The sequence below is a fragment of the Dryobates pubescens genome, chromosome Z, assembly GCF_014839835.1.
Source record: "Dryobates pubescens isolate bDryPub1 chromosome Z, bDryPub1.pri, whole genome shotgun sequence".
NCBI classification, from domain to species: Eukaryota; Metazoa; Chordata; class Aves; order Piciformes; family Picidae; genus Dryobates; species Dryobates pubescens.
Window position 1 is genome coordinate 34,281,817 of NC_071657.1, and position 24,607 is coordinate 34,306,423.

The 24,607-nt window shown below is 37.5% G+C and overlaps 1 protein-coding gene across 1 annotated transcript in view; it reads right to left on the reverse strand.

The window, feature by feature from the left end:
• Positions 1-500: 500 nt before the first annotated feature.
• The window catches only part of SPTLC1 (serine palmitoyltransferase long chain base subunit 1), a 38,969-nt gene continuing 14,862 nt past the window's right edge, over positions 501-24,607 (reverse strand). The window contains exons 4-15 of the mRNA XM_009901478.2: positions 23,579-23,672; positions 23,047-23,119; positions 13,186-13,318; positions 11,585-11,714; positions 9,694-9,783; positions 9,292-9,399; positions 7,891-7,986; positions 7,508-7,604; positions 6,113-6,167; positions 3,229-3,346; positions 2,346-2,419; positions 501-1,887 (exon numbers count right to left, since the gene is read on the reverse strand). Of these exons, the coding sequence (XP_009899780.1) occupies positions 1,794-1,887; positions 2,346-2,419; positions 3,229-3,346; positions 6,113-6,167; positions 7,508-7,604; positions 7,891-7,986; positions 9,292-9,399; positions 9,694-9,783; positions 11,585-11,714; positions 13,186-13,318; positions 23,047-23,119; positions 23,579-23,672 (1,162 nt within the window). The 3' untranslated portion in view covers positions 501-1,793. The remainder of the gene's footprint in view (positions 1,888-2,345; positions 2,420-3,228; positions 3,347-6,112; positions 6,168-7,507; positions 7,605-7,890; positions 7,987-9,291; positions 9,400-9,693; positions 9,784-11,584; positions 11,715-13,185; positions 13,319-23,046; positions 23,120-23,578; positions 23,673-24,607) is intronic.

Here is a 24,607-nt window from a genome sequence, read left to right on the forward strand (position 1 = left end):
AATTTCTGATGGTCTTGAGAAGGTTGATTGTTCTATACTTTGGCTGCAGCCTGTGAAATGGGCATCAGTGTACTTCCTCCATTGCTGTTCATTCTTTGGCTTCTCACAAGCTTTTTACTCACAGAGAAAAACATATGTTAGTGAAACTTTTTCACACTTGGGTAAAGATTTGTCTACAATTGCACAGAATGGTTTGACTATTTCTCACAGTCAAGCAACAATCACAAAAGTGCCCCAACACAACTTTATCTGAATGTATGCAGGTGAGGAGTTTTGAATGCCAGAGCAGATAGTGACTATGAACTGAAGGAGGCAATATAGACTATACTCACCACATCTGGTACTAAGGGACATGGTTTAGCACCAGATTTGGTAGAGTTAGATAAAGCTTGGACTCTAATGGTCTTTTCCAAAACAATTCTATGATGCAGAATATTCAACAGAACATCGCTGATCATGCTATAAAAAAAATCTAATAATAAATAAAAATCCGAATCAAACCTCATTAATTTTTTATTTAAACAATGATGTTTCTCAAAAAACAGTCCTGTAGTCCGTGTAGCAGAAACCAAAATGACACATAAGTACAAACAACCCAGATAACATACCACAAAGCGTATAATAATTTTAAACAGACATTATCAAAGTAAAATCCTGAAACACATAGATACAGTTTTATTTTATAAAAAGGTACAGCTTACTGTTGTCCTTCCTTACCAGTTTCCTCTGATTGGTGTAATGTGTTTGTCTGTGTAATGTCCATCTGTGCTTACTGAAAATCCTGGCAGCATAACCTCCATATATCCAATGACACGGGGATTTTATATGCACATATTGATTTGTGTTTCAGTAGTATTTATATAATCTAAACTCTTATTAGCTATCTCTGAATCTTCCCCTCTAATGTATCACAGTTTAGAGAGAAAACTTAGCACACACAATTTTAGTGCTTCAGAGTAGTCTGAGTGAAGTTAGCTGCTGTTTCAAAACTTTGGTTCACCCTTCACATGGCTTATGACTCCTCTTCAAGACTGGTGCTAAGCCCCCCCTGACTGAACATACTGTAATGTAATCACAGCAGTTTCAAAATTCATGTTTCTGTTCAGATGTTTTAAAGTTAATAATATGAGAAACCTTACCCATTATATCAAGTATGCATAAGAAATATAGGAAGCAAAATAATATTTAATATGAGTTTACCACTTAGATACTGAATTCTCTGACCAGGCAGTCTTAAAAACTAGCTTCCAAAAATGGTTAGAGAAAGTTGCAACAAAATAGAATTTAAATTCCTTCTTTAAGCCAATAATAAATGTAACATAACACAAAATTCTTCCTTAATGGGTTATTCTCTCCTTTTTGGCACTATCTTCATTTGAGGTGTAATTCCTTGACATTTATTTTGAGTTCCTATATTCTGAGAACATGCAGAGAAAATGATATATTTTAGGCGTTTTTAGGGAAAACGGAATGTTCCTGTAAGTTTTTGAAAATGTTTCAGTGTTTGAAGAGGTAAACTTAAAACGTTAAGGTGCAGCCCATGAAAGTGTTCTCAATGCAATTTAAAGGAATTCTTGTAAATGGTAGAGTCTGAGTTGCAAGTACACCTTGTCATTAAGCAGTTCCAGAATTCACCATTCTTCCCCTCACTGCATTTAAACCATTCTGGAATAAACTTGTTACTCAGTTTCAATGCCATCAGTGGAAGAACTTGAATATCTGAAGCGATGTCACTATACAGTGTGGAACATTTATCCTGATAATTTGGAGAAAGACAAATGCAAAATACCAGTCTAATTCAATACAGACTGTGCAGCTTCCTTCAGAAGTGATGCAGCTTTGTCCAGTTCTTCTTCTGTTTGTTCCACTGTTATCACTACTCGAATACTAGAAAAAGAAAACAAGAACATAGATGGTAAATTTTACACCTTGCCTTCTGCTTTAGACTTTTTTGGTACTAATTTAAAATCACTAGTCTTAGGGAAATTATTATGAATTCAATTCAACCAGAATCAAGACATGACTTAAAAAAAAAATGGTCAGAATACCTTTCCCCCCCACTATATACACCACAGAAATTTATTATAATCTTTTTGACCTGCAGCTGTGCAGCTTATGGAAATGAGCTTGGTACCAGGCAACATGCTGATCAGTGAGATTTAGGTAGTTTTAACACAGTTAGTTCCAGCAATCAGCACCCTGTAACAGTCACTGAAAATATATCTAAAACTTGAGTCTTTCCTATTTTTACAGGGCAAAGTATTAACTCCAGTTTACTGAACTATGAAAAGAGATAGAGAACCACAGTAAATAAAAAACAAATAATGTATTAACTTTCTGCTAACCTGGGTGGAGGAAGACATTTTTCTTCTTTCTCCAGATAGCGAGCCTGAGTTAACGCAATACCACTGTTCATGCACTACAAATAAAGAAAATACAGCATATGTCAATCTGGAAATTTCTGATGGCCTAGCTTTTTTATCATCAAGTATATGTAACTAACTTTCATGAGTCTGGTGTTAGGATAACTGTTCTTTGCCAAATGGATGTTGTGCAAAATCATCTGTCATATTAATACAGCATAGACACATAGAACAGGTTAGGAAGCGCCTTCTTTGGCTTTCATCTCCAAGTAATCAGACAAAAACTCAGTATTAAGTAGGCTGTTTAGTCAGATTTAAACATATTTTCAAGGAAATTGCCATTTAGAGTTTCTATTTATTCTGTAGTCTTTTTTACCTCTGCCTGAAATATTAAACTTCATCAACCTTCACGAGGAGAAAGCAAACCAATGTATATTGAAGATGGAAAGAAATACTACATACAAAATATGAGACTTCACACATAAAAGCAAGTTTGTGGACTCAAACAAGCAAAAATACAGAAAGCTAAACCTCAAATGCTTAAAATACACCACCAGAATTGTTCAAACAGTTGCCTTTATTCTTATAAATATAAAAGAAGTTTTCTAACCAACTATTTTGTACGCAAATTTGAGTTATGTAATACATAATAGAAAGTAGTTGTTTCCTGAAGTAAAAGATCTAATACATATTTTTACCCAGTGCTACAGACCTAAACATACTGTAGCAAAAAAGTTAGAAGATATTCTTTAATATAGCCTTACAGTCAGCAAAGAAACTGAGTTTCTACCTGTATGCCCATATGAGCATCCATTATTCATATTCAAAGGTGACATTGTATTTTAATTGTTATGGGGACACTTACATAATCTACAACTCTTTTAAGTAACTTCACATCATCTTCTCGAGATCCACAGCTCTCTTTCAGCTGTAGGTGCAATGCTGGAGAAAAAGATTCTCCCACTACTTTCAAGCCTGAAATCCTAAAACAAATAAAAAGCCTTTAATGCATATCCTACTTCATGTTGGAAGTTCCAAATAGCATTTCCCCTTTCTAGGTAGCAAGTGAGGATAGAGAGGTATTTCACTTCACTAATACTAATGCAGACAAAATACATGTACGTTGCAGCTCGCAATGGGTAAAGACGACCAAACTTATCAATGAATATCTTTCCTACGGAGTTTAGAAACTGTAGTTACAGCAAGTTTGTGTAACAATAATCCTTTCCACAAAAGGATTCTTAGTAAGACTTTGGAGAAATGTTAACATTTGCCCTGTACATTACTGATAAACACAGCTAGCTAAAATCAAGTCTTTGGAGTCTATATTATGTAAATAAATCATAGAATCATAGAATTTTTAGTGTTGGAAGGGATCTCAAGGATCCCCTAGTTCCAACTAAATAAGTCTTTTTAACTGCTTATGTGATAAAAAGAAACAAAATGTTTTGGGTTTTTTTTTTTTTGCAAGAGTTCTGGTTTTAGATTATTTCCTGGAGAAAATCTTTACATCACCATCTGTCACTTAGTCAGGAGTCCCTCTAAAACTAGTTCTATTACTAGAATTGCTTCCATATCTGTACTTAGGGGCAGTTGTTAGTCAGGTTCCTAGAATTTGATTGGATGATTCAGCTTGCCTCATATACTATAGGTTTATACCCTCATTTTCAAGTAAGTTTGCCTTTTTTGCAAAGTTCAAGACCCAATCAGGGCAGAAGAGATGCTAAATCCATAAACACCAGAACTGAAACCTAGAAGAGAATTTGCTCTCCATAAACACTGAATCAATGATAACCTTGAAAAAATAAACATATACTCTATCATGGAAAGCATCTTGCATTTTTTCTACAATGCTACTTAGATTTGCAGTCCATTTTAGAAAGACAAATCAAACTGATAGTCTTCTTAATCCACAAAACTGCCAACATCCAGGCATTGTCCACCTTGGTTAGCAAACTAACCAAACAGGATTTATTTAGTAAGCAAGCACACACACTGCATTCACATGTAACTATCAGGGATACGATGTCTGATAACAAAGGACAAGGAAAAGCAGTTCGAGGTCCAGCTACAAAGTAGAAAGACAATAAACAGTACAGAGGTGTAACATATGTCCCTGAAGAGTGACCTTACTTATAAAAAGTGTCCTAAAGATAAGGCGATGAGACAAGATGGCAGATAAAGTTGCTCTGTAATTTAAATTTATCTGCTGGAGAACAGTCTAAGATAAGCTACTCAAACAGTTAGATTTTGTTTAGAGACACAGCATTAACTTATAGTTATAAACCAGACATAATTCTTTAATTGAAATACACAATCATAAACTGCCCCCTCCATGAAGTAATTAACTAGGAAGTGAGCTTTGTATCACTTCCATTCAAACTGAGTCTTAGCCTGAACAACAAACATGCTTTGTATTTGCTATAGACTTACTCAAGGAGACTGCTCCTAAGTTTTAAAATTGATTATATTCTTAACTTTTTTTCTGTTACTCATAGTGTAATAAACAGAACTATAGAATTGTCTTACCCATCTATTTGTAGAAGGTTAATCTATGGTCATCCAATGGCAATTAACTTTCATGTGAAGTATTAACTATGTTTTTCTGAAGCCTCTGCCAAACTAAGATTCAACGACTTTTTATCTCAATCATAACATTGTATTACTAGCAAAGAATTGATGCTAACAGTTTCCAAGTTACTCTAAAACTTTAATTTCAAGTGTAGAACCATCTGGGTGTCTTTAAGCTGAAAGCCTACGTATTTTAAATCTGTGCTGAGACAGAGCACACCTGAAGAAGACAAGGATTATTCCATAGTAAGGTTATTTAAAGAAGCTGAATGTAGCTAAAGTTCTGACATAAAATACAGGCTGAGCAGGAAACACCTTATTTGAAATAACAAGCAGATCACAATGAATAATTACACGACTAATACTACCAAAAAAACCCCCAACAAAATCAGCTAGTGTAATTAATCATGCATTATAGAATGTGTGCATTTGGATGTTATTTACTTCTGTAAAATGTAACAGAAACTTGTTAAAGGAAAATAATTGTAGAATACCAGCTAACATATGTATTCTGCACATTAAGTAGTCACTGATTAGTCACAGTAATTTCTATTATATTTAATACTATTTTAGTATTAAAACCTGTCAGAAAAACAGCAATTACTCATTATAGTATCTTTTAAAACATGACAGTGCTAGGAAATTTTAAGCAGAATCCTGATTTTTCAGATAAATTCTAGCAATTTTCTATGTGCCTCCAGATGAATGACTACTTCTATCACTATTTAATAGTCATATGTAAGAACAATATTAAAAGGGCATTGTGTGGAAGGTGCATGGAGTTGCCTGAAAGTATCTGCCAATCTATGCCCCAAATTCTTTCACGCAGACTTTTTTTTCCAAAATACTTATCAAGGCTTTGTGCCACTGCCACTGAAAGCCATCACACTCTCACAGAGACTTAGGGTAAGGGCTTGCAAACATCCTTACTAGTATTAAAGGGATAATCTCATTTCAGTACTTGTAAAGGGACTTTTAAAACTCGGGATTATTTTTAGTAGCATAACATAAGTTAGAAAAGGATGAGTTTCTTCCTTTAATACATAATGCAGTGTACACGTCTCAGTTTAAGCCACAGTAAAACCAGAAACAGATTTCAGCATGGATCTTTCTTTAAAGTTGTCATTATAAAGGCATGGTCAAATCAACAACAGTTTAAAAATCCACAAAACACTCACCCCTGTAAAGCTTTGTGAATTCGTTCACATTTAGCCCGGAGAGTCTGAAAAATATCTACACACACAACAACAAAAAGACAAACAAAAAATCCCAAACACAAACAAACAAAAACACATCACACACCCACAAGAAAAAAAGAAAAAAGAAGAGGCTTAGATATCCTGTTTCTACTTTACATTTCTCTAAGTTTAAGACTTAAAAAAAACCCAAGATGCGGAAAGAAAATTAAGATATATCGATCTACTGAAGTACTAAGTCTCTTCACTCTTCATAATGTTCCCAATTCCTATTTTTGACAGGAAATGACAGGCTTTTAAGACCTGACAAATGTGTAACATTCCTTTCTCTCATTACTTCAGCTGCAGTGATTGATGATCATATGGAAAGGATGACACAAACACTTGATAACAGGACTGAAATGGCAGGTCCAATTTTTGTCCATTAAATACCTACTGCCATGCAGACTCTACTCCTTAATCCCTTCACCAACTCACTGCAGATTCTTAAAACTCTGACTTCTGTATCAGCAAATCTTGTTTTTTCCCCATCCTCAGTAAATGCTGACCCTCCACTACAGCTAATAGTCCTCTAACTTTTCTTGCATTTGTTTAACATCAGAGGACCAGGTTTGGGATACCTTATAGGATACATTTATTTGTGAGAAAATAATTACAGTATCTCTCTGTAGATGTCCTCCTATCTGCTGATGCTAACCAAGGTTGAAAACAAATACACACAGATTTGGCCAATTTTGTTTTTCTCATATGCCTCATACCTCCTCCATCCCATCTCCCCCCAAAAAACAACCCAACAAAAAACCCCAATCTTAGATTCTAGACAAATGGACAATTCTCTGACTCCTAGAGCAGAAACTCCTGCCTGCTAGCTATATCCAAAGGCTCGATCAAAATTGCAGGTATTTGCACCATGATCTTTCCCGAGATTCTGCCTGGATTCATAATTGGAGAAGAAAAAAATAATTCAGTAGTGTCAGTAGTGCAAGTGGAATGGAATAGGTTGTGCACTCCTGAGGAAATATATTTCCATTTGTTTCTTGTTCACTTTACCTTCCTCCATTTGTCCTGAAGGACTTTGTTGTCAAAGAAGCATATCACTAGTCTGTAAAGCACAATATTAACCTAGTGAAAACTGTCTCTCCTAACCTCAGCCAACTTACCCATTTCAGCTGGAAGAAGGGGAGGAAACATTGAAGAAATAAAGCAGGATGGGAAATTATATGAAGAAAAAAATCATGTGAAAAAACATGTGAAATTAACTGAAAAAGAAAGAGGACTTAAAGAATAAAAGGGTGAGGAATTAAATAAGGGATAAGGGTGAGTTATTTGTTTTGGGTAAAGAAAGGCTGGAAAAAATTATTTTCCTGAATTAAGTACCTGGATTATCTTCCATAATATTCAGAGCCTCAATAGCAGCAGCAGCTAACAAAGGAGGTAAGGATGCAGAAAAACAGTAGCCTTGACCAGATAATCGCTGTGGGGGAAAAAGTAAATTAAAAAACATAAATAATAAAAAAGTCACTTGTTTATACACATATAGACAATGTTAAAAGTTAATTCAGACATATTTAAACAATCTTTTCTCCACAGTTATTGGTTCATGGAAGGACTTAAATGTCTCCAGTTCATCTACAATAATTCACAGAATCAGACAGTTTCTGCTGGAATTAACTGTTGAATAATTAGTAAGTATTAATAACTAACTCTAACTTCTAAGTTACAAATTCTACCACACCAAATAAAAATGATTCCTGGCTTACCTGATGGTCAATAATAAAAGATCTTCCACAGCAAAATCCTCCAATAGAAGCCAGTGAATTTTCCATGTTCGCACTAATAAGATCTATATCATCAATCTGCCAGTTAAATTAACAAGTTGTTAAGAGATGTTTTTGAAGATTATTTATAAAATAAATCTATGAAAAATATAACTTGTTTCCTATTATCATGAATATCACAAAACACCCACTGATTTTATCACATATTTCCAATTGTAGCTTCATTTTAATTACTATTTAAAGCAAGACCATTGAAATTGTCATTTATGGATCTGCAGATAATCTACCTAGGATTATTCTTTTTCCAGACACTGAAACATGAAGATCACAAACAGAAAAAACATTATATAGATGCTGGTGACAACTCCTCCAACCACAATATGACAGCGTTCTTTAAGAATGCAAGTCGTCTGGCTGCAGTCAGTAGGAGTTCAAATGTGATTAAAACTGAGCATAAGCCTATTTAAATCAGAGACTGAACTTTAGAGACAATTGTCCTATCTCACTTGTTAGTTACAAATACTTTTTGCCAGACTCTGTAATGCATATTGACTACTGCCACAAATTCCTATTATGAGCAGACAAACTGAGAGACTAAATTTGTAACTGAATTTAACACAGATGCCAATTAACCACTGTGTACTTGGTAAAGCATCACAGCAGCATCCATTTCTAAAGTTGCTTAACATTCATCTCCTATTTTTCACATTTCATATTGAGACACAAAGTAAAAACAATGGGAGATAGGAGAAGAAAAAATGAATTCTCTGAAGTTGCTATTTCACTTCCAATCTGAATTCAGATACTGTCAGGATGTAGTAAGAGATATTCCATGCTCAGACATTGGCAACCAAAAGAACACTTCTTCCTTCCGAACTCAGGTGGCCATGGTTACAAACAACAGCAAGGATAGCAGTTTTCAATTTCCAAAATATTCCTCAGCTGAATAAACACCACACCAAACATTTTACACTATTTTCCCCCACTGGGGTCAAAGACATTGTAGTAAAGTAAGCTGGTTATGCACTGAAGATTCTTCTAACTTAGCCTTATCTCAAAAATATTTCCATGTAAGCATGACATTTAAATATATGTGGCTGGAAAATACTGGTTTGAGTGTCAAAAAACCCCCCTGATAAAATTATCCATTGTAGAAGTTATTTTTAGTGAGGAAGATATAAAAAGTAAAATTATTTCAAGTTAAGCACATGAAAGATAAATTCCAAGACCTGAATGATCTAAGACTGACAAAGAACAGTATGTTTAGAATTCAATTGCACACTAATAAACATTGTTAGTGCCCACTGGTATAGAAATCAGTTGTGCGATTTCTTTCTGTATAAGCCTCTTGTTCACAACAAAACTCACCAAAAAAGCACTTACATTTATTCCAAAGTGTTCAGTAATTCCTCTTCCATGTTCTCCTAGAACTCCAAAGGAAAGGCTCTCCTCCAAAAATATTCTAACTTTGTATTTATACTTCAATTTTATCTAGAAAATGAGGCAAATTATATAAAGCACAACTCAAGCCCAGCCCTTCAGAACTTAGTAACAAAATGGGTGGGGGAGATAAGGTAAAGACAGACAAGTATAGTGTTCTGAATACTGCAACATTGTTAGCTTTAGAGTTGTGTTCTGTCATTAAAGATACTGTAAAAACCTACACAAATACTCCGTCGTGTAAGACTATATTTCATATATATTTCAAGACTATATTCATATATATTTCAATATAAGACTATATTTCATATATACATTTATATATATTTATATTTAACCACTCACCAATTCTGGAAGAGGGCAAACATCTCCTGTGTTCATATACAATCCTTCCACTACAATAAACCTTCGAGTTACACGAGCCTTGCGAGGATTCTTCAGAGAAAGACATGGTTTCAGTTTGCATCAATTGTAACCAAACATCTGATTTTTTTTTTTTAGAAAAGGACAGTAATGGGGAGGAAGAGAATGTTTCTCTTTCAAGTAGGCTTTTGCTGTAGTTTGTACAGTATTTAACATTTGTAACAAAAGCTGAAATGTCTCTGGATTACTTTTTATTTTGTCATGGTTTTAAAGCTTTTAACTCCTATGGAAGATTTAAGATGCCTAGTTTTGCATAAAATCATAACCAATCCATCTCAATTTCATGAATAAAATGCAAACAATACAACTACAGGAAGAGTACTAGGACTCTTGGATTCTATTACACTAATCATTACTCTCAGCTTTTCAGCAAGTGGTTTATGGACTAGGATTCTCAGTGCAGCACAGACATCTCACAAGTACTGTACTTACATAACACAGTCCCAAGGTATTTGTAACATTCCAGTTACAACCTCCTTGTCTGATCTTTAGACAATACAGACCATAAGAATATGCTGCACTGGTTTCTGTTTAAACTTCAACAGTATAATTCGAGTCTTCTTGTTTTAAAATGCCTTTCCTATGATATTTACTTTAAACCTTACTGGCATATTCTGATCAGGAATACTAAGTCACACTACTTAACTTTCAAATTTCTCTAAATTTTTTGACAAGAACTGTAACTTTGCTGAGCGGTAGTCACCAAAACTGGGCACAGTCCCTCAACAAGTTGAACTAACTCTAGCGCTAAGATCTACCCCTTGCTAGTCAGTATGCCCTAGTTATGCACACATGGTCTGTATAACGTGGTTGGCCAGCAGCTTTGGTCACATCAGATAATTACATTAACAAACTTTAACCATGTAGCTAAACCAAAGCATTCTGCAATGTATGTTAAACAAATTGCATCACGAGCCTTCAACTGCATCGAAAAACTCAGGTGAAGATTATTTGACAAAATGTATTTTCCATGCAGGTATATTAACTAGCTGGTAACTAGTATATTTGCTACGAATTTGCTGTTACTCAGATCCCTTACTGATTTAGACTGATGTTAAGATGACTGGCTTAAAATCAGGCAGTTTATCTATCGTACTTTTTCTATGTGTTATCATAAACCCAGCTTTCTTCCAATTGTCTGTAGTTGTCCAGCATTCTGTGAAAGAGCCACATAATGGTGATAGCTCTTCAGCCAATTCTTTTAAAAATTAATTTAACCAAGTTATCTGTACTTGCTGATGCTGATTTTAGTAGATGCTTTTGGGTGTCCTTTTGTAGGGCTATCAGTATGATAAGTATGCCATCAAGCTAATCCAAATTTTCCAAGAGAGAATATTTTTAGAGTTTAATGCAAGATAGGGAAAGAATCTAAGAAGGGGAGGGGGAGGGAGAAGAAGAGTGAGAGACAATCATGTTGATTCCAAAAATTAAAGGCTTATGTTGCTTTTATGGTGTGGCAATTGAATGGATAGTTACATGGTATAATTAGGCAAATACAATTATACAAATTTCTAGAAGCCTTAAAAGAAGCTCTGCAATGACATTTTAAAAAAATAATATAGTCTCACACTTCTGTTATCTGCCCAAGTATTAATGCCTGTGAGCTTGATTCTAGTGGTTAGGTAAACAAATGAAAGTAAATAAATATTCTTTTAAAAATAAAATCATCTTACTGACATAAGTAATATTAACTGCCCAGACATTTATGAAAACCAAATAACTGCCTAAAAGCATTACATTCAATTACACAACTCTGTATATAAATATGGGGGAGGTGGAACAAAAGAGTATAATTACTTCAAAGGTATGGTACCTTTTGATCTTCAGTTTCTTGTTCTTTCAATAGTCGTTCAAGGTCAGCCATATCATTATGCTTAAATAACTTTATGTTGCTACGAGATGCTTGTAATCCCTTCTGAATAGCAAAGCAGGCAGCTTCATCTCTGTAAATACAGCAAGACCTTCAAGATTTGCACTTGGTTTCACAATATTCGAAGAAAGCTGGCTATTAGGAATGCTCTTTTGAGAAGATATCTGCATTTAGGTGTAGTTAAGACCACATTTATTAAAGTACTATATTATTTTATTTACATTATGAAAACTTCTTTTCCAAGTTTTGCAACTCTCCTATGCACTATAGCCACTGAAAGCAACCCAACAGTTTTTCAAGTGTACACCAGTCCCTTTTTAGTATATGACAGTTTATTTGAGCACAGCATTCCATGGACCAGGTATAATCCCATGGTAATCATCCCAGAAATCTCTCACTCCATTTCCTCTGGGTCTTGCGGCAAAATGTGGATGTAACATTTATAGTGGTTCTCCAACTACTCAAAGCTGTCTTTAATATCCTTGGGAAATTATCATCTGTGTTCAAAGCACCATCCACTGTTGGAAAAGCCAGCCTCATAGCTGTTTAAGTAATGCAATCTTTTAAGAATGGCAACTAAATTAATTTTTTTGCACATGCAAAGCATGCAAAAAACCCATGTTCAAAGTCATGAGGACACTTCTGTAAAAGAAGTCAAACAGGCTATAAGCACTACATGTAGAAAAGAGATTACCAAAGAAAGATTTTGACAGACAAATACAAAGCTAACAGCGTGTTGTAACTCAACCTCAGCAGGCCACTAAGCCCCACATGGCTACCCACACACTCCCCTCGTGGAGAAGATGCATCAGTTCAGTCTAAGAAAAACAAAATCTAATGCATCAATCATAATTCGAGGGTGTTATTTCTTCATAAGGCATTTCTTCATACTTTTGCATACAGTGTCCCAAGTTAAACTGTGCAATTACATGCCACAGAAGTACTGAGCATATTAAAGATTTACAATGGTACTGAAAGAATAGGAAAGCTTGAGAAAAGTGCATCAAACTACTAAATCCAAACCCTTCTCTTTGGCTGAGACAGATTATGACTGGATACTCTGGGACCTGATACTAGGCTTGCTGAATATGCAATGTGACCCTACATAGCTCCTCTTGTGTTACTTTAATACAGAACACTATTTATTCATCTAATCTATTGCAAATATGCATGAGAACTACTGTCCTGCAAGAAAAGTGAAAAGCCAATATTAAATAGGAAAAAACCCCAAATAGGACTGTATGTGGTCTTAAGAAAACAATGTATTAGACTACTGTTATGCTCTTGCATGCATGACTTTGGTTGATTGTTTGGCATTGTTTATTGCTAGGATTTTTTTCAGCTGAGTGCTAAAAGCAGTAACTGATTTGCGTTGGAGTACCTGGCAAAGAAAAGATAATTGAGTTTTGTACAACAAAATACTTGATCAAAACCAGCACTGTTTTCTAAATTATTAACTTAGTATCATTACCAGTCATTTAAAAAAAAACCAAAACCAACACAGGAAAAACGCTGTTATTTCCAAAGTAAGAAACAACACTCACACAAACACAATGTCCCCTCTTTTCGAATATGCAGGAATAGCACTAGCAATTGTTGCAAATCCATATGAGTATATAATCGCTTCCTCAGTCCTCATGAATTTTGCTAGTCGTTCTTCTAATTCCAAATGCACATCTATTTTAAAGAAAAATTCAAGATATTTCAGTCTTTCTGACATGAAAACAAGTAAACAGTCTATCATTGCTTTTATCATCTAATTGAAGCAAACAGAATGTCTATTTGTAGGAGAAAATTACAACAAATAACTTCCAGCAAAACCTGGTTGCAACCAGTCCAGACTCAAACTGACAAGTAACCCAGTATTAACAGAAGCTTGACAAATCTGAAAACATTTATATAATGCAGCTCTCTCATATTCTTATGCAAGAGGAATTAAAATCGACTTCTGATTAGACTGCAAGTGAACAATGCTGTGTTCCTGGACTGTGACTTGGGAGCAGAGTTACTACAGTCAGATAACAAATATCTATTTAATTATAGCAATTGTGAGGTCCTGTCGGCAGACTGTCAGTTCTTCCAAGCTGATGCTTTCACCGCATATACCACGGCTGTCACTGTAACAGAAAACTCCTTGCAAAGCTGCAGTCACATACAATCTCCTGAACACACTTCAGCCAACTGAATCTCCACGGCTGAGATTATTCAACCTTTGATTACTCAACAGTTATGTCGAAGTGATCCACATTAGAAACGCCACTAAATCAGATTAAGAAGGATAGTATCTCATGGTGAGTGGGCTGCTGCTGCAGAAAAGTGACAACAGGGTTAAGTATTCTGCTGTTCTGCCTAAGAAAATAACCTGTATCATATGAACTTCCATTTTGTTTGCATAACTTTCTTGTCTCTACTTGCTTCTGTTAGCAAACTGAAGACTATTAGGACTTTTATAGTCTGGAAATAAACAAGATTAAAGAGCAAACAGAGGTTCTTACTGTGTGACTTAAAAGATACCACTGACCAAACATTACCTTTTTGCAGTTATAGGAAGTTCATTGAAATGAAAACCAAATGAGGCAACATCAGTTAAAAACACAGATTCTTCAACAGCTTATGTCAGTGTTGCTAGTTCTAATCCAGGTAGCAACAGTGTAGGGAAAAAGGTGTCTGTAAAAATCTTAACTTTGTCATACTGAACAAGTATCTTAGCATAACCTCTTCCCAGAAGGGCATATCCACCTGATTTGTGTATTTATACAATAAAAAAAAGAGATATGTCTTCAAACAACAGCCTTCTAAACAACCAACAGTGATTATATCCACAGACTACAATCCATAGATCTTCAACAATCCTTTCCTAATGTTCACTTGAACATCAAAAAGAAAAATCAATGTATAGGAATTCTTTTATTTTGTCTTCCACTGGTTTAAGATGGGGGGGGGAAAAACAACTCACTATTTGTAAGTTTTCTTTTGCTATCTATCACACTGAACCATCATAGATATAACAAACATTCAGAGAAACCTAGAACAGCTTTTGTTCTCCTAAGTCTCTGCAAGGAAAGATACTGCTTGTATTTATCCAATCGCTTTCTGATAGAGATTTTAAGTAGCTTTTTCTCAAAAGATTTGGGTTTTTTAAAAATTATTATTATTGATACATGGACTTCAGTACCAATGAAACAATCTTCAGTCTTCAAAACAAGACAGATGAACTTTGATTCAATTACTGAACAAAAACCCCAAGATATGTATTTTTTTTGCACCAAGCACCAAAAACCAAAACCCACCAAAAAGCAACAAACCAACCCCACAAAACAACCAACCAAACAAAAAACAACAAATAACCCAAACACACAAACACCCCCCCCCACCAAAAATCCAAACCAACAACAAAAAAACCCAGCCCCCAAACAAAACAAAAAACATGCACTATACACAACATTCAGCCAAAAATGATCTTGAGGCTATGTCAGTACTGAGTAAAAAATTAAGAGGAAACAAGGACTAAACTTTGAATGTCCAGATATTCATACACAATGGGGAAAAACATTTTGTTTGGGTAAAAGACCATCTACATCTTTTATCTAAGGAAATGGAAAAGATGATGAGACTATGACAGTTAAAAATGATAACTCACACGCTTCTCTCAGAGCTTTATTCAGCAACAATCACCACTATGCTGAGCAAGGGCTAGGTGAAAACTGTGTGGAAGAAGTACTGTCAGCAATATTGAGCTAAGGAATATAATATGATCTGTGTTAAAAATAATTTTACAAGCCTAGTTAATTTTGCCAATGGTAAGAAGAAAAAGACTGATAAGTTCCAAATAATCCCATTGGACAGATAACAGACATAAAAAGTTAGATCAGTAAACTGCCTCTCTTTTTGCTTCCTCTGCTCTGGCTGGTGCTTTTCCTGGCCTTGCTGACTACGGCTGTGTTCTTTGTTGTGGCTAAGTACAAACAACTCTCTGCTTTCTCTTGTCCCTTGTGTACAGGGTGGTACAGGGAAGGGGGCAGGGAGTGAGGAAGCTACTATTAGCCCCCCTGGTTTTGTGCAGGGGGGTTCTTGTACTGTTTATAAATTGTAAATACCTATATGAAAATATTGTATATCTTGTATATTGCATTTCATTGTATATTGTAGTTTTGCTTGTAAATACAGCTTCATTTGCTTCCAACTGAGCTAGTCTGCCAATTTAATGTTGGGGGAATTTTCAACCCACCACATTACGATTAATAGGTGCTTATCCATATGTGGGGCGTTGGTCAATTGATTGATTAGTGTACAGATTAAGAAAGCCAAAATGAAGCTGTGGAACTCGGCGAAGGCAATGTTTGGGGGTGTTGTCACTTGTCTTGTCACTCATGTGAAACATGGTAACTTTTCAGTACACATTCCACCCGAGTTTTTGGCATTTACAGTCCCCATAACTGAGTTGTTCAAGTGATTTGAATCCTACAGTGGCTTGTCTTCTGTGCCTGAATCTTCTGGGGTTTGTTGCTACTTTAGGGCTGGCTAGAGTTTTGTGGAGAGAGAAAGCTCAAACTAGGCAAGCGTCTACCTTTCCTGCAGACAGCGGTAGGGAGCTAAGAGTTAACAAAGAAACATGCTCGGATCACAATGCGGGAAGGGAGAGAAGACAGAAGCAGCGTGCGAAAAAACCGCCTTGCCGCTATGCTTTTAGAAAGGGAAAGCAAGTGCCTAGATGCCCCATTTCCCGCTGATCCAAAAATATGGAATAAAGAGGTAATATGGGTATCTCTGGCACCTGATACAAGGCAACAAGATAAACCCCCAGCAGCGCAGGCAGCGCCGGCAAAAAAACAAAACAGCAAAGGGGGGCAAGCTATTATCTCACACAGCAGCCGTGGAAAGCCCGGCTGTGCCTGGAACCCCTGTGCAAAGAGCGGCAAGTCCAGCTGCGCCTGTAAAGGCGGTGGTCGAGGGAATTTCGCCAGCAGCCCCTACCCAGCCATAAATGGCAGCGGTGAGCGCTGCCGTGAGTAATCATCCATACGGTAAAACCTCTCGTAGCAACGTGGCGGAAGAACTGCGCTGTGTTAAATGCGGTTCGGAGAAGGTATACCGTTTGCCGACAGACCCGGTGCCAGCGGCAGCAATGGCTGCGGCGCAGGCAGGGCCACAGGCAGCGGCCATTACCGGGGCTAAGGCGGCAGAGGGACTTCCGCCCGCAGCGGCTGGAATGGAAGCGAGTCCTCCAGCAGCGGCAGCAGGGTCCCAAAGAGCACCCAGTAACGCTGTTTCTGTGCCAGCCTCCTCTGCTTCTGCCAGTCCAGCTGTTAATCTCCAAGCAGTACAAGGGCACCAGTAAAGATGGTTGCTGCTGTGGAAAAGGATCCTGATGATCAAGTTCCAACTTCTCCTCCATGTAAGGCAAAGGCAAAGACAAACAAGTCTTAGATGACTCCTTTGATATTCCTCCTCAAATGCAGACAAGAAGTCAAGCCCTGAAAGCCATGAAAGGTGGTAGTGACCAAGGTGATAGTGATGAGGAGGAAAAGAAAGTTTGTCTTAGAGATAGATGATGGAGATGCCAAATAAGGTGAGGATTTTAGGACATGAGGAATGAAGGGAGGTGCTTCTGAGATACAGGTGATCCAACAGAGGCTTTTAACAGGGAATCCTGGGAGACAGCAGGATGAGGAAGATCAGGATGAGAATGATAATAGAGATAAGGATGCACCCAGACAGGAAATCAGGCATGTAATAAAAGATTACTTCAGAGGAGACACTGAACCAATAACAAGCTGGTTGGGAAGATACTATGATACAGGTGCTCCTGCTTTAATAGCAGGTGACAAGTCAGCAAAACAGCTTGGAGCCTTGGCAAAAGGCTATGAGATTGACAAGCATACAGGCAACTGCCTATAAAGTTTCTCTGTGGGCATGCCTTCTATTGGCTGTGCTGATGCAGTATTCATCCACAGCTGATTTACCATGGAACCCAAAGAAGTGGACTACAACAGATGAGCAAATCAAGTGTTTGAGAGAGTTTGCTGTGAGAAAAATAATTTATGGAAATCATGATACACTGAACCCTGATGAAATTCCTGGGAGAACAGGTCTTGCCAAAAAACTCATCAAACTTGCTCCTCCTAATTACGCTACTATTTCGGCAAGCAGAATTGTGGCAAAAACTATGATAGAGCACCTCCTACTGTTGGTTATTTTACTGACCAAATGAGGCAATTGGAGGATAGCCTCACACTCATTTCTTTGGTCTTAGCCATTGAAACTCTGACTGGAGAGATGCAGAATTGCATGAAAGAGCTGAAGGAGCAATTTAAAAGCTCCACATCCAAACTGGTGAAAGGGGATGAACTCGCTTCTTGCTGTTCCAAATGGATACAGGTTTCAGCTGTTAGAAATAGACATCTTCCTAGAAGGCCAGTTCAAAGCTGGCCAATCCAAAATAGACAACAGTGGCAATCCCATGGGAGCATTTGGATAACCCTGCATGATCAGTTTGGTGAAAACATAAAGAGGTGGGATGGTCAATCCAATTCTGCTCTTTTCAGGAGATTACTGCAGAGTGGCAGAGCCCAAGGTAACAATACCAGAAGGGTAGCTGTCACTACCTCAATTTCCCAGAACAACTCTAATTTCTCCAACAGTGACTCTGACACTAACACTAGGAGCTGTGTCAACTGTACATGAAGATGTAATCCCTGTAATTAGGGGTGCCCTGCTACCTGACAGGGGGAGGAAAGGGATAATGGAGATAACAGAATGTATTGGGATGTATACATTCAGTGGCCTGGCACTTCAAAATTTCACAAGTATAGGGCCCTGGTTGACATAGGAGCTCAGTGCACCATAATGCCATCCAATTATCAAGGGACAGAGTCTGTAACTATTTTGGGAATCACAGGTGGATCTCAAAAGTTAGCTAAGCTGCAGGTTGACATACATTTAACTGGAAAAGAGTGGAAGAAATACACTATTGTAACAGGACCAGATGCACCTTGTATTTTGGGAACTGACTTTCTAAGAGAAGGGTGTTTCAAAGACCCTAAGGGTTACAAAAGGGCTTTTGAAATAGCATCTGTAGAAATTGAAGGAGGAAAATTGAGGTTGTCGATCAGACCTGGACTTTCAGATGAATCTGCAATTGTGGGACAACATGTGATAGAGGAAGTAAAACTGCCGGTTGCTTCTCAAACTGTGTATCACAGACAATACAAAACCAGACGTGACTCTTTGGTGCCCATTCACAACTTGATTTGTCAACTGGAAGGTCAGAATGTCATCAGCAGAACTCATTTACCTTTCAACATTCCAGTGCAGCCTGTGTGAAAGCCAAATGCAGAATGGTACGACAGCTGACTTCCATGCTCTGAATGAAGTAACTTCACCTATGAGTGCAGCAGTACCAGACATGATGGACCTCCAGTACGAGCTGGAATCCAAGGAGGCCAAATGGTATGCTACCATAGACATGGCTAATGCTTTCTTCTCTATTCTTATAGCAGAGGAATGTAGGCCTCAGTTTGCTTTCACCTGGAGAGGCATCTGGTACACATTCAACTGTTTGCCCCAGGGGTGGAACACTGCTCAACCATTTGTCATGCAGTGATCCATGATGCTTTGGGGAAAGGTGGTGCTCCAGAACACATCCAGTTTATCAATGACATCATTGTCTGGGGTAAAACTGCTGAAGAAGTCTTCCAGAAAGGTAAAAAAATCATTCTCTTAAAAGCAGGTTTCACCATCAAGTGAGACAAGGTGAAAGGACCTGCCAGAGAGATCCAGTTTCTGGGAGTACAGTGGCAGGATGGTCACTGATACATTCCAGTGGATGTGGTAAATAGTCTCTAACATGGCAAATCCCATGAACAAGCAAGAAACTCTATGTTTCTTGGGTAGAGTGGGATTTTGGAGACTGCACATTCCTGGATACAGTCAGATTGCGAAACCTCTGTATGATGTGACTCGAAAGAGAAACAGTTTTCAGTGTGGTCCCGAGCAACAAGCAGCCTTTGACCAGGTAAAGCAGGAAGTAGTCCAAACAATGGGTCTGGGACCTGTCTGAACTGGTCCAGACATTAAGAACATTTTGTACATGGCTGCAAGTGACAATGGTCCAACCTGGTGCCTGTGGCAGAGAGCTGCAGGTGAGACACATGGACATCCTCTTGGTTTCTGGAGTCGAGGCTACAGAGGCTCAGAGGCAAATTAAACTCCAACAGAGAAAGAGATTCTAGCTGCCTACGAAGGAGTAAAAGCTGCTTCTGAAGTAATTGGAACTGAGTCACAGCTTCTTCTATCTCCTAGATTGCCAGTTTTGAATTGGATGTTCAAAGGTAAAGGTTATTCACCATATCATGCCACGGACTCCACCTGGTCCAAGTGGATGGCTCTGATAACACAGAGAGCTTGAATGGGAAATCTTGAAAGGCTTGGTCTGGTGGAAGCGACCACAAATTGGCCAGAAGGCACTAGCTGTACAAAACCTCCAGAGGAGAGACTAATTCATGCTGAGGAAGCTCCTCCTTACAGTGACCTTTCTGATGATGGAAAGAAATATGCTTTGTTCACAGACGGTTCCTGTCGTCTTGTTGGAAATAAGCAGAGATGGAAGTCTGCAGTGTGGAGTCCAACATGCTTAGTTGCAGAGGCAAGAGATGGAGAAGGTGAATCCAGTCAATCTGCAAAGGTAAAGGCTGTCCAGCTAGCTCTTGATGTAGCTGAATGAGAGAGATGGCCAAAGCTTTATCTCTACGCTCATTCATGGGTGATAGCCAATGCACTGTGGGGTTGGCTAAAGGACTGGAAAAAGAATGGCTGGCAGAGGAGAGGAAAGCCTGTTTGGGCTGCTGATCTGTGGCAGGACATTGCTGCTCACATTGAGAGAATTCCAGTGTAAGTGGGACACATCAACACTCACATTCCTGATAGTAAAGCTACTGAGAACAACAACACAACCATCAGACAGATTTAGCTGCAAAGGTTTCTCAAGTAGATACAAACTGTGATCTTGCCCTTGACTGGAAACACCAAGGTGAGATGTTTTCAGCTTGGTGGGCTCACGATGCATCAGGACATCAAGGCACAGATGCAACCTACCAGTGGGCTCGAGACAGATCAATTGACAATTCCATGGACAATATCACGTGGGGCATACATAATTGTGACATTTGTGCTGCTATTAAGCAGGCAAAGTGAACCAAGTCCTTGTGGTATGTTGACTAATGTACAAGTATGGTGAAGCATGGCAGATTGATTACATCACTCTACCTCATTCTCAGTCTGGTAAGCAATATGGGCTGACTATGGTAGAGCCAAGCACTGGATGGCTGGAAACTCATCCAGTTCCTCATGCAACTGCACGCAACACCATTCTCGGTGCGGGAAGACAAATCCTGTGGAGACACAGAACTCCAGAGGGGATTGAGTCAGACAACGGAACTCATTTCAAAAACAATCTCATAAAAAACTGGGCCAAAGAGCATGGCCTCGAGTGGATATTCCACATTCCCTACTATGCACCAGCTGCAGGGAAGATTGAACGCTACAACAGTTTGCTGAAAACCGCTATGAAAGTTATGGGGATGGAACTCTGAAACTTGCTTTAGTCTGGTTACATCACTTGGATTATCTTAAGTTTGAAACACTACCTGCAGTACTTTTGCACAGATAAATCTATGTCAGAACATCTTTCAACATAACTATGAAGCCTTGAAACATTAATAAAGCTATTACTGTCAACAACTGCTATGAAGTGCCAGTTCAGTGCCCAGCATGTGCTTGCATGCAAGTCAAAAATAGAAGAACTGAGACAAAAATCCCTTTTATACATTTTAACCAGGTAACCCATGTTAATCTTCACAGCAGTAGAGAAATTGTGGCTGCCTGGCAATCAACAATAGCCTGTAAAAAACCTAGCACCAAATGCCCCAGCTGTCTTTATGGAGCAAATAACCATAAAGATTTTGTTATGTGTGAATATGCTATTTCAAGCTTATGATAACTTAAAGGCATGGATGCAGTTTTCAGCAATGCAGTACAAAGCAAAAATGTCTTAGTAAGTATTCACTAAATCTAGGAAATCTCTTCAAAAAGGCATGAAGAACTCAAAATAAATTATAACATTATATCTACATTTATAAACAAAGGTATCTCTAATATGAGAATCAGTCCCAAAGGGGATAATTCCGTGTGACAAATCCTGAATAGCTCATTAAGAGGAAACTACATAGTTCTGGACACAACATGACTCACAGCACAAAAATACTGTGAAGTTTGAGGCACACAACATCACTGATGTAAGAAGTATTTCTCATCAGAGATTCATAATCCTGCAATACTCAAATGTTTTATGCCAGGGGAAGCCAGTTTGGGATCCAACGAGAACAGTAGGTGTTCATCTCAAATTTTAAACCAGTTCTCCATTATTTTATATATAAAAGACGGTGTCTCAGATAGGTGACTATAATAAGCTCTTCACCAGTGATGTGACACACCTGTATGAATTCCAACAAATCACTGCTGAACTATAATCAGTGTGGGAATCTAACTTCCTAAAACCTCTCTATTAATCAATTGGCTACTATCAAGTTCTTGAGAAATGAATTATAATTCTAGGCTAATGAACAATCTACAAGACTGATATCAAAGACTCAACTTCATCCTGACGTACACACTGGTAACAAAGCAAAATACGTGTAGCACCTGGTTGATAACACAAAGGACTACCTTGATTAACCAAGAAAAATTCATGTTAGTCTTGAATTCAGGTCAAGCCTACAGGAAACTAACTATGAAAATTTGATTACAAATATACTGTGGAGAGGCAGGAAAGTTCACAACTCTGGGAGTAGACGGTTTTAGCTTGCAACTGTGCATGAATTTATGTATTACTTTCTGGTTTCAAGGCAGTCAGTATTTCAAAATACTAACACCTGAGATTTACTACTTAAAAAGAATGCTTGCATCACAAAATTTCTTTATTACAACGTTAAAATAATCAGTAAGGGAAAACATCATTCTAAGGCATCAGGCATATTTAACAGTCTTTGTCCTAGAAATCAGACTGCCCTCTTGTGGTCTACTTAGAAGTGTACCATTCATTTAAATTCACTATGCATGATTAAATTCTAATAGTATGTTTATTTTTTCTTCCTACCATGTTGGCCAGAACTAAATCAGATGATCTCCACAACTCTCCTGCAAGATCAGCATTAAAAAGAGTAAGAAAATACATAAAATGAGTAAGAAACAAAACTATAAACAATAAATGCTATCACTCTTTAACAATTACAGCACAACTGTTCTTCACAGAGATAGAAATAATTTGATGGTCATATGTAGGACTGTTCTGGCTAATTTACCAAACTAGTCTGAACACCTTTAAAGGCAGATCAAAGAAAGTTACTCACCAAAAGTACCATAGAATCCTCGAGGTCCACAAGTGCCAACACCATATTTCTTCAGAGATGCCTGGGCTGCACTCTTCAAAAAAATAGAATTATAAGAAATACTTCTTTCTACACTACTTCAAACTCTTCCATATATGTCACAGTGATAATTTTGTACCAGGCCAGTTACATATATACAAGCCAGTTCTTGCATCATGTAATGTGTCCTGCTTCCAGAAGGTATAATAACATAATGAATTCTATGAATTAATTTCACAGAAAAAATACTTTAGACAAGTGTTTAAGCATAATCGTACTCTAATGATTAAGGACATCAGATAGTAATTCAACTTGATAATATGCTAGAATACAATTTAAACTTCAGTAAAAAGACAAATAGGACAAAATTACAAGGTTTATAAATCTTCCTTGCTGCTTTAAAAGTATACTTCCTTGACAAAGTTTGTGCTTTCTTATGCCAACATTAATGCCAAGATAACATCTAAAGTAAAAGAGGAAAAATCACAGATATACAATAACTTTAAGAACTCACCTTAACCTTTTCATTATCCAAAAGCCCAAGAAAGTTAAAAGATGAAAAGTTTATACACTCCTTGCCATTAACAGTGATTATATGGGTGGGAGGACTGAAAAAAATTACAGAGTTATTGTTATTAACAAAACAGTTACCATTTTCATAGAGAGTCAAGCAGTACAGTAGTTTTGTTTTTCAACAGTAAAAGGCACACAGCTTCTTAAAGATTCCCTCTATTTCTTCCTTTGTAGCTGACAATCAGTAATTAAGTTCAGCGTCAAGTCACAAACACACTACCACACCCAGCTAAAACTGTATTCCAGTAGTTTAATAAAGAAACCATAAACACCTTCACAGGATATTTAATGATTCCTTATTGAAAACTTAATTCAAAGATGAGTCCTGAAGAGATAAATAAAGCTTCTCCATTAAAAGGAAAGTGGTATCTATTTCACAGGAGTAATTAAGGGAGTGGAACATCTCCCTTACATGGAGACTGAGTGAGCTAGGTCTCTTTAGCTTGGAGAAGAGGAGACTAAGGGGTGACCTCATTAATGTTTGTAAATATGTAAAGGGTGAGAGCCAAGAGGATGGAGCCAGGCTCTTCTTGGCAATGCCCATTGACAGGACATGGGGCAATGGGTGGAAGCTGAGGCATAGGGAGTTCCATGTAAACATGAGGAAAATCTTTTTCACTGTGAGGGTGACAGAACTCTGGAACAGGCTGCCCAGGGAAATTACGGTGTCTCCCTCTCTGGAAATATTCAAAACCTGTCTGAATGTGTTCCTGTGTCATCTGCTATAGGTGATCCAGCTCTGACAGCAGGCTTGGATTAGATGATCTTTCACAGTCCCTTCCAGCCTCTAACATTCTGTGAATGCTACAAATAAAAAGTAATTTTATTGCTACTTACTTCCACAATAAAAAAAAAAAAAATTAAAACCAATGTTTTTGTCATAAAGCAAACTCACCATACTAATTCTGTACTGGAGAGGGATCCTGAAATATAGGTACTAGCTACAAAGAGACAATAGTATTGTATTATC